Source organism: Carassius auratus, chromosome 19 (assembly GCF_003368295.1).
Source record: "Carassius auratus strain Wakin chromosome 19, ASM336829v1, whole genome shotgun sequence".
Taxonomy (NCBI): Eukaryota; Metazoa; Chordata; class Actinopteri; order Cypriniformes; family Cyprinidae; genus Carassius; species Carassius auratus.
The window spans coordinates 6,779,600-6,790,987 of record NC_039261.1 but is presented as its reverse complement, the minus strand read 5'-3'; the positions used below and the strand labels follow the sequence as shown (position 1 = coordinate 6,790,987).

The following is an 11,388-nucleotide window of genomic DNA, read 5'->3' as shown; positions in this document are numbered from 1 at the left end:
ACCTTATATTCTCATAAATAGTAATAACAACAATAAAAGTTACTTTACACATATTTCTTTAATAACATGTCGAAAAAATTGCAATGTATATATCAAAAGTTTATACTGTATCAGAATCATGATTGCAATCAACAAGTTAAATATTCGGTGAACCTGATTTCACGCTCCTTGTTTAATATCCTTTTTTAATCCTGGAACAACCAATAAGAGTGAAACTGTATACTAATATATATATATATATTCACACACACACTTTTGTGAAAAGTAGGGACATCCCATACTTGTAATGGTTTTTATACAATAGAAACTATATTCTATGGCCCTTCACCAACCCTACACCTAACCCTAAACCTCACAGGAAACTTTGTGCATTTTTACTTTCTCAAAAAAACTCATTCTATATGATTTAAGCGTTTTGAAAAATGGGGACATGGGTTATGTCCTCATAAGTCACCCTCTCCTTTTAATACCTGTGTCATACCCATGTCATTATAGAAAGTAGTGTCCTGATATGTCACAAAAACAAGAGCACAAACACACACACATATTAGAGACTTCAATTCAGGATTTTATTTGAAATTTTTACTTAACAATACAGTATAAGTGTGTTAAGAAAGTGAAAAGAACATCCCCCTGAGGGGGTTCACATCTGTGGCAAGTTTAACCATTCATTCATACACTGATAAAAATCTCAAACAAAATGGTCACACCTCATTTCTCCTATTATCACATTAAAGGTCTGAAATAATTTGAAATGACAACACTGTTGTGGCAGAATCATTGCTGTGACATCAAATTTTTGCATTCTCTTTCGTCACCTTAAGAATTGCAGATCCATACAAAATTCATCACTCAAAATCTTAACAGTTATTATAGGCTTTGATATTTTTCCAGGGTAAAATATTAAATTCTGTATAACTAACAACTTGGGTATTGCACAACAATCCATTACAAATTAAATGTAAAAAACTAGGAAATAAGACAAAATGTGATAGTACCTTAATGTAAGAATATGCTACCATTTAGTATCAACACAAAAAAAAAAAAAAAACTGTACATAATCCTAAATGTAGGTTTTACAAAAATTACTATTTCAAAAATGTCACGTAGAAATGTATAATCATTTAAAGGCCTCACACAGAAAATATTATTGGTGTAAAACCATGTATACACATGCCCACACATATTAACAGAGGAATAAATCTTACCACAAAAGTTAACATGCAAAGCACAACAAAAAAAATACAGAAAAAAAAGACAACATACAGATTGTCATAATTTCTAAAGGTTTTAATTATCTTAACGTCGCCAAAAAAAAAGCTGAATTATATTACATTTAAGTAAATCAACAGCTCCTAATCCAAAAGGTCATGACCTGCCTCTACTTCAACCTCTCTCCAGTTTTACTTTAAAAGTGCAAATATAAAAAGACTGAAAAACGATTATGAGAATAGAACATTTGTGCCAAGATCATAGTGCATTAAAACAAGTGCTTAAAGGTTTTTCACAAATGTAGAGCTTGTTTTTAAGCTCACAATGAAATGTTGCATACAATTTCTTACCCTGATCAATGCATAGGTATGTCAGCAAAACAATCACTGATTACAGGTCAAGTGGAGAACCATGTGCAAAATTTAAGAGAGGGCTTGGTCTGAATTAACAACACTGGTAATAAGATATAAGTTGAATAATGCTCCCATAACCTTTTACAGAAAGCCTGGCAGCATTATTAAGTTCCTTTCATTAGGAGGGCCATCACAAAACATTCACTGGCTCAGACGCTTCCGACGTATAAAAGCCATATCAGTGCCACTGGAAAGTGTGCATACCACAAATCATTGTTTCCTTCCAAGTGCTATGAAAATGAGAACTAGTGTACAACAGTGCATTGCAAAGACAGAGGCTTTGTGGTTTGGAATGTGTCCTCTGTTTATAGAACCTCTTCTTGTGTCTGCACACTGTCACCCAGTTAACTGCTTTTCCTCTCTTCAACCGTTTCCACAGGTTCTTTCTTTCACCCATTGTGGCCCCTTAAAGACCTTGTGGTCTGTAGCTGCAGTCACTTTTTGCTGCTTGTTCCATTGATTGTTTTGTTTTTTCCAGAGCCTCCTTTTCTTCTCCGTGATGAAGTGGAATAACTACTGGAGTTTCTCTCTGCTAATAGTAATAATAAATGTAAATACATATAACTGTTAAGTAAAACAGATATTCAAAGGGTAAATAAATCTCAAATGTTCCTTAAAATGTTCTTCATATCATAATACAATTCGATTTTAATCTACAAGGTAGAAAATGAAATAATGAAAGGACATTCCATGTCACAAATGTGAGCGTGCTGTAAAAATTCTTATTAAAATGGTCAGTTTCTAGGTATTTGGTGTCATTTGAGAAACCCTCTAAAACAAATCAGACTGTATGTTACCTTTGGCAGTTTTAGGAAAGCAGTCGTATGGGTCAATATGGATGCTGTCATCACAATCTGCAATGTACTGTTAAAGAGATTTATCGGTTTATCAACATTTGATATGCAAGCACAAAGAAGGAAAATAAAGCAAGACCCAGAGCATTGACATATCATTGTGACTTTGTGTGCTCTCTGCTGGAGATGTTTATAGTGTAAATATTGTCAACTGTGAATGACCAGCAGACAGCACCAGATTATATTCTTGAAGAATTCACTGGATTTAATTAGTATCTGGCAGTAAATCATGTTATGGCAACAGATGAATAAATGCAGTCATTTACCTTCAGCTTCTTCCCATAATTCTGCTCATACCAAACCATACCGTATAGACAGAGAAAAGTAATGAAAGCCTGAAAGGTGGCAAGAAAAAAAGAGAGAGTGTAAATATATGAGACTTCACCAGTACAGTGGGATTCAAAATTCAAAGAAAATGTATTACTACATTACTATCATATATTATTAGCATAATAATTTCAGCAAAAAACCAAAGTGAAAAATTAACATGCATTTGGGAATGTCCATTCTGTTCCACTTGCACATGATCAAATAACTTGCCCTTTTCATTAGTTAAGGAATAAATAGTGAAGAACTTTTAAATGCCATACAGAAGTGACTCTTAAACTTTTTACACCAAGTACTACTTCAGAAAATAATTGGCTCTCTAAGTACCACCATAATGACCAACATTAAAATACAGTAGAATAGTAGGCAATAGTAGAATATTAATTATGTTCTGCCACTTTAAAGATTGTAAATGCACAGTTTGAACATTAACACAGTTAAATAAAAAACCTAAATGATTAAATTAAAATGTACTGTACCTAAAAGTTCAGCTAAAATCTACACTGTACTTAAATGTAAATTAAAAATGTACAGTGCTAGATCAAAAGAAATTACAACTTTGCAAATTTAATTTAGTGATTCCTCTGCATACCACACTTTGAGAATCAGTGCCATACAACATTTCTGTACTTTCTATAATATTTTAAATTAGATTTTTCAGTGTGGTCTCAGACCCACTGGATATAGTTTATAAAAACACACAGGGTTCAATCTGTAAACATTCAGTGTAAACTACAAATGTGTAACTGGTCAGAATAAACTGTTGCAACATATCAAAGTCACAGTACAACAACATAGCCAATATTTGTTAAGGTTTCAGTATCTGTTATAGAAAACAATAAACAGAGCTCTACAACACAAATTAATTCAAGGTAATAATGTAAAAATATATATAGATACATAATAATAAATATTTATGTACAAGTATATAAATACATTTTTTTAAATGAGAAAATTTATAAATAAAAGAAATTTCAACCAAAACACTCACCAAACACAAAAGCCAAAGGACAACATAAAGAACCTGTGTTTTAGAGAACAAGTCTTGTCCAAATTTGATACAAGCCAGGGCCTCCAGGAAAGCAATGGCCCTACAGAACAAAACACACACTCATGTTTGTTTATATGAATATGCAAACAACCTTTCCAGCACAGTTTTTTTAAATAAATATTTAAATGCCAATTTCAACATATATACTATTGGAAATTCTGATTAAAAAAATGAGATGCCAGAAACGGGTGAAGAGCCAATGGGGTTCAAAAATTGTAGACCGCATTAACTTCTATTGTGTAGCATAAAAACACTCAAACTCAAATGATTACCTTTTCTTGTTCAACATGAGGGTAAGTAAAGGACAGGACTGTGATTTTTAGTTAAACTATTTCTTTAAGCGTTAAACAGTATCCAAATATCTTTTTGTGTTTAATGCATAATGGCAGATCTCTATGAGCATTTCAGACTTGTAGGACTTACAAATACAAAAGCGTGGTTTGTTAAGTCTCCGGACTATGTAGGAGTAATCTGGCAGACCTGGAGCTTTACAAAGCCAAGAGAAAAAGCCTCCGTTGTTTAGAATCGAATGGAAAAAGTGAGATTGTCTGCTAAAAGGGACACAAATCACCTGATTCTGACAAAAACCGCTGTGGTGAGACGGAACTAAACATATGTATTAGATCTCTATATATACACCACTGTAAATACTGTGTTTTTCTAGATTTCCAAAATAAGTTCCAAATAAACCGGACAGAATCATGACACAGTGGGTCTTTATAGAAGGGACAGTTTACCCAAAAATGAAAACTCAATCATGTCGCACCAAACCTGTGTGCCACATAACGCAACTATTTTTTTTTATAAACTCAAAACAACTTGGAACCCTATTGACTTTCAATGTCAATGTAAACTGCTCAAAATGTGTTCCACAGATGTGTTCTTTAATGTTCCACACAAGTCATACAGGTTGAAAAGTGTGAGTAAATGACAGAAATTTCCTTTTTGATTAACTCTCCCTAGAAGTCATCATCTGTTGCTGATTGTAAGACCCAAAACATTCAAACTGGAAAAACTACTGGCAGAAATGTGAATATGGTTTGTTTTTCAAACTTCTTTTTGACAGGCTTTACACAGAAATATAGCATTAGATATATAAACATGTACTTACCCAAACACCCAACACTGTGTTCCAACTCTTTTGCATTGGGTGTCTGTTAGATATGCGTAGTATTGCCTAAATACAAATAAGAAGTAATACGAATCATTCAAAACCTCTGGCATCAAACAGTACAATGAGTGTATACACACCTACCAAACGTCATCATTCAAAATAAATATATTTATTTAGAATGATTACATAGCTGAAAGAATAGAATAATAGCATTACTATGTTGATCCTTATGGATCATCGGATCATGCTCCACAATAAAGAAATAAATAAATAATTTCAATAAATAAAATAACTAGCTTTTGAAGACATGGCAGTCTTATGTTTCTCAGTTCTTGTGGATCTCACATCCTGCCTTTCCAGGAAAAGATTTTGTTTTAGTACATCAGATTTTGAAAAGAGAAATAATGATCCTGATCACTAAAGAACAAAACAAGGCCTGAGCAAAAACGCTGATGAAATAAAGTGCAATGTCTTAATGTTGTTTTGTTGGGTGAGTAGTGCCAATTCAAAGAAAGGTTCATTTCAAGGGATTACGCTCAATCACAGAAGAAGGTAATTGGACATTACCTCACAGTGGGGGCAGTGATGATCCCAATGAAGAGGATCCGGCACCAGCTGAGAGGATGAGAGGCCTGGAATACGAAGATATGCTTCAGGAAAAAGGTGTTCAATTCCGTGAGCTGTTGGAGAGCAAAGAAACAGGACAAAAGTGAGTGAAAACCCAAAGAACCACAAAGAAACAAAGTCTAAATCTGTGGTCTACTACTGTTTGGTTAAGCTCTTCTGAATGCATTGAGCTAGTTTAGATTTCTTGCTCGATTTTTCAGTTAAACAGAAGATTTTTTTTAGGTGTGTAACTGAAGCTTAATCTATACCAGTGTTAAAACGTTCTGGGTCAGTAAGAATATTTTGTTTTATTAATCGTTTTATTCAGCAAGGATGAATTAATACTTATATTTTTCACTGTGAAACTATAATTGAAATTCCCCCCAACTTGGAAAGTCATGACTAAAGTAAAGTTTGTGGGAGAAAGGTTCTGTTTATAAGCGACAAGCTTGAATGTAGCATAAATTGAAATGCTTTCCATACTACTTATGTTTCAGATCACACACCTGCCATACTATCATGAAGAGGTAGATTCCAGCCACCCTCTGAAAAGAGGATTTGGGGTCAAACCAGCGCACATACGTCCAGCTGGCCGGAGTGAACTGCAAAACAGCCCGTTTCAGCTTGCCTGTGGTTGTGTGGATATCCCTGAACATATGCAAAACAATAAAAAACAATAATACCAAACACATGAACATCATTGTACACTACCCACCAGTGACCTAAAAACTGGATCAGATGATCCAACAAGAATGTAGTGCAAACAGGTTTGGAGTTAACACAGATAACTAATCTCTGCATACATATCTCCCAAAAACAAAACATTCACAGAGAGTATGGATGGTGGGGAGCTTAACTACTGTTACTACTGCTTGATCATTTCAGCAAAATGATGACTATAAACTGCATTTTTCATTTACAAATGCTGGTTTCATAGGGAACAGCCACAGATTAATCATAAAAAGAGCTTACTTGATACTGGCCCAGTGGTAGGTACGCATCTCTAAAAAGCGACACACAGTCATCCCAAGACAAATGCCCCCTCCGTTGCACAACAGGATGTCAAGAATGACTTGATCCCACCAGCATTCTGCAAAGTTTGGCAGGAGGTGCATGAAGAACAACTGAATGAGGAAGAAAGAGATAAGAGACATTGTAGTATGCCCTATATAACACGCCAGCAGATGGTTTTCACTGCTCAACTCCAATACAGTATTGTGAATTAGTGAGTCTGTAAATCTATTATCAACTTGTGTGTATCTGGTATTAAAAGTAATAATAGCAAGCATGCCTCAAACAATCATACATTTAAAAAATTAGAGTCCATGAGATATTATCAGGGTTTACCTCATACTGAGATTGTGTGTTTTATTTGCTTAATCAAAAGAACACTTCAATTTTTACAAATTATTAAGTTTTGGTTTATGAGAATGCATACTATTGCATAAGTACTATTGCATAAGCAAGTAACTTTCAAAGGTATTTGATTGGGGCACCCACCCACTCATGGTGTCAAATTTTAATAACTGTAACAATGTTTCAATATTGCCTTTTTTTTTATAAAATCAACAGCTTTGGTAAACATAAGAGACTTATTTCAAAAACATTTTAAAAAAAGACGTTTGACATTTAAAGGTCCCCTTCTTCGTGATTCCATGTTTTAAACTTTAGTTAGTGTGTAATGTTGTTTTTAGAGTTTAAATAATATCTGTAAAATTCTATCTGTAAAATCTGAGTCCAATCACCTTTGTTTGGGCTTCCCAGGAACGCTGTACTTTGAGATTAATGGTTACAATTTATGTTTAACTCGGTTCCTGAGTTAAATATGCACATGTAAAACTATGTGCAGCTCATTTTGCTGAGGACAGCTTGCTGAGGACAACTTTCTCAATCTCAAATCAATTTAATGCCGGATTTGCACAAAGATTATTCTTGAAAGATGGAGCAGTTCCCTCTTTGTCTGGACCACAACCAGTAAGTGTATTTTATTATTTAAGTTGGTGCGTTTAACCGTTTCTGTAACTTATTACAAAAAGGGCAACGCTGTTTAGCTTTGTTAGCTAGATGTTAGGGCTGTGCAAAAAAACAAATGCGGTTTTCATGCGCATCTCGTCAGTAAAAACGCTCCTGTGACTATAAATACATCTCCAGCACGTGCGTTCTAGCCCAATCACGTTTCCAGGAGGGCAGCCTGTTCTCAGCTGCTGTCGAATCACAGCACAGGAACCGCTGGCCCAATCAGAACTCGTTACGTATTTCTGAAGGAGAGGCTTCATAGAACAAGGAAGTCATCAGCCCGTTTTTATGACCGTGAAAACAGCGGTATACAGATAGGTGAATTGTGTGAAAAATACTGTGTTTTTTTTAACACGTGAAACATGAACACATGTTATATTGCACATTGTAAACACAATCAAAGCTTCAAAAAAGCGCGTAAAACAGGACCTTTAAATACTATAAATATATCAAATGCATTACCTCTGTGAGCTCCCATGTGATGCTGATAGACCAGCAGAGACCGTAGCTGCGGATGAGAAGAGCTTTCATTGCCCAGCCCCAAAAATGACCAAAGGCAAAAATGTCAAAGTGACTCAGGATGCGTTCCCATGTGATCACGTGACAGTTTACTGCATACTCCTGCAAACATTGGGATAAAATAAAAAATAAAAACGCCAAAGAATAAAGTTCATAAATAAATATCGTAAATTCATTTAGTGAAATGAAATAAAATAAAAAATAGGGCACAGTGCATATTCAATACATTAGATGAAAGAAGATAATTACAGCCTGATGTCAATGGACAGAGATTCAAATAATCCTATTGGCTGAACGTCCGCAGTAAGGCTACATGGAAACCTCTTACAGAAAGCTGGCATTATCTCCTTACAGTAATTAAACATAATTCACTGGATTAGAAACAAACACACTAAAGGGAGGGCTTCAAACTCCACACCTCAGACATAATCTATGGACTGCACTAGCCTGTTGTGACCATGATCGTTTAGAAAAGTTCATAAGATTGATGCGCAGCCATAGACAAAGATGACATTATGCAGGAAATAGCAGATTATATAATAGTGAATGCACTCCTTTATTTTTTTCACAGCAATAAAAAATTTAAAAAGTAATTAAAAAGATGAATAGGTCTCAAATTAAAGCCAAGGATCCATGGTGAAAAATATTAATAATAGTTATATATAATATATAATATAAAAATATAATAATAATTATAGAAGCACAATATGTTGGGCTACGGCAACAAAGAGTATAAGGTTGATTATACAAAGGAATATTAACTTTTTTTGATTAACAATGCTTGGGCACTTTCCCACTGAGAATGGGTAAAACATTTCTTTCTGGAGATTTTATATCCCTCTGTTTCAACATTTCCCAAATTTACCCAGAAACATTGCTCAAAAAGTTTCCCTGTGTATCATCAGCCTAAGACATGATGGCTAGCTTCTAGCTTCTCATGCAAGAATGAATTCAGTTTTTGTCCTGGGATATCACATCGCTCACCATGACATCTGCTTCTCGTGTAGCATAACGTAGATCGGGGTCCAGCCAATACAACAGCGCCTTCACCTGATCCCAGTTCAGGAAGATGAGGAACACCAGGAAGAGGAAGTAAAGGACACTGAGACCTGCAAAGTGCCAACAGATCAAGGCGTTGGAGGTTGCGTCAACATAGCCACTGATACGTAAACACACAAGAAAACACTCACCAAAAACCATGCGCCATATAGCGGGATGCGGTCTTGTGAAAGGACCTAAACGTGTTTTTGTTTTTTTATACAATGAGAAAAAAAAAATTAGTTCAATTAGTAATTAGTTCATTTTCATGCTGTTCCTATTTGTGTGATTTATTGTATGGAAAAGAGCAGCTTGGAAATCCTGCTATACAAATTAGCTTTTATGTTCCGTGGAAGAAAAGACAGGAGTATGAGTAAATAATGACAGAATATTCCTGCTATGAAAGCAATCAGGAAAAGTCAATTTGCATCCAGTTAAAATAGTTTCTACTGAGAAGCAAATGAACAATGACTGTACCGTTGGGGAAGGCAAGAACACTGATAACAAGAAAGAAAGAGCTGACCAGCAGCAGACCCACACGAAGGTTATTATCAGAATCACCATCATCCCTGCCATAATAAAAACATGAAGTACAGATAACATATCAGAGCCATGATTACGTCATAGAATATAACCTTTCACAGTGTCACCAGACTTTTTGGTGTGGGTGTGGCAATCAATGGAAATTAAGAAAGACCACTGTTTAGTATCACTGAGATACTATTGCCAGATTTATTAATATTTTAAATGAATTATTCTTTTTACATTTCACATTTTTATTTTTGTTGAGGTTTTAGTAAATTTTTTTTTTTGTTATTTAGTTCATAATAAAAAAACATCTATTGATTAAGTTGAATGAAATAAAAATGACAAATGTGACCTTGTCAATTAGTTGTTTTTAATTTCATTTGAGTTAAGGTGTTTTTTTTTTTAATCTCAAGGAAAGACTTTTTATGGTTTTAGTTAACTATAAGTGAATAGATCACATTAACAGTCATTAAGTCATTCAAAAATACATTGAAAATGCAGTGTTTAAATATTTAAATAAACAATCAGTTTTAAAACATTAGGCTTTTATCAATACAAGCAAAACAAATAATTAAGTCGTGGCCCCAGGTTTTGTGTAAACAGTGTTGTTATTATAACTCCAAGTGGCCTTGAAAAACTCGTTAGTTGTTAACCTGATGTGCGTTGGTAACGTTGTTACCAATCATCTTTATACCATGTAAACTGTAGCTGAAATTGAATATAGTAGTCATCTTGACTTAATAAGTTGAGTTGTTGTTGCCATGTTGACAGACCGGTGTGTTCTGTCATAAACCTGTTTACTTACCTCGTAAACGCAAAGTACATTATGCTGAAGACAGTGACCGTCAGTAAAGTAATGGTGTGCGGTTTGTAGAAGAAATCAATGGTGATATCCTCCACCTGTTGCTCGTTTATCATCCGAAAGTGAAGTTTATAATTGGCATCATCTTTACTGAGCATCCTGGAACCCTGACTGGGCGCCATGGTTGGTCTCATTCAAACTGACGACGGGTCCAGAAGAGACTCCACTCCGTCTCCGCCAGCGCCGAGTTTCTCTGACAGAACTTCACTGGAGTTGAGTGGGTCGAGATGTTCTCACTGCACTATTTCAGACGACTTCATTGGCTGGATAAAGGCAGGAGGCTATAAGAGCTTCTCCCATTTGCAGGGCTTTGTTTCAGGCGGGGTCGTTCAGGGTTCGTGGGTGTTGAGTGGAAGAAAGATGGGCGAGACTACCATCTTCTGGCCTGACCGAAAAGCGGATCTCCTCTGACGGATTCATGATGTGACGGACATCTCTACCTGGGGAAATCGTTGAAAATGTTCTCCGTCGTTCTTCGTCTAATTCAGCCCCATCTAAAATCAGTTTAATCTAATCTGAATATAAAACCAAATCTAATTTAAGCCTAATTTAATTTAGGACTCAAGAAGCTGTACTGGCATGATTATATGCCTTTCTTTCTTTCATGTAATGGTTAGGCCTACTGTCAGATTTTACTCCACGTGATAAATATACAAACTAAAAGATCCTCTAGTAGGCTACTTTTTTTTGTTGTTGTTTAGAATATATTAGGGGGTTTTCAAGTGCATGTGATTTATATTTATTGAATATATGGGCAAATATATTTTATTTTAAATTGATTATTATGTTTGCATAATCATTTATTATAGGATATATATATATATATATCTGCACAGTTTTCTTTTGTA

The 11,388-nt window shown here is 34.9% G+C and overlaps 1 protein-coding gene across 2 annotated transcripts; it reads right to left on the bottom strand.

Moving 5' to 3' along the window:
- Positions 1-552: 552 nt before the first annotated feature.
- Positions 553-10,849, bottom strand: LOC113119264 (phosphatidylserine synthase 1-like). 2 transcript variants are annotated; one of them, XM_026288577.1, is made up of 13 exons: positions 10,484-10,849; positions 9,628-9,719; positions 9,303-9,347; positions 9,097-9,221; positions 8,056-8,214; positions 6,550-6,701; positions 6,084-6,225; positions 5,539-5,651; positions 4,969-5,034; positions 3,798-3,897; positions 2,746-2,814; positions 2,423-2,489; positions 553-2,157 (listed from the first exon to the last, which is right to left on the bottom strand). In XM_026288577.1, exons 1-13 carry the CDS (start codon positions 10,672-10,674, stop codon positions 2,060-2,062), a joined length of 1,419 nt encoding a protein of 472 aa, XP_026144362.1. In that variant the 5' UTR covers positions 10,675-10,849; the 3' UTR covers positions 553-2,059. The 2 variants fall into 2 exon arrangements, with proteins under 2 accessions (XP_026144362.1, XP_026144363.1); XM_026288578.1 differs by having other exon boundaries at positions 553-2,154.
- Between the last annotated feature and the right edge of the window lie 539 nt (positions 10,850-11,388).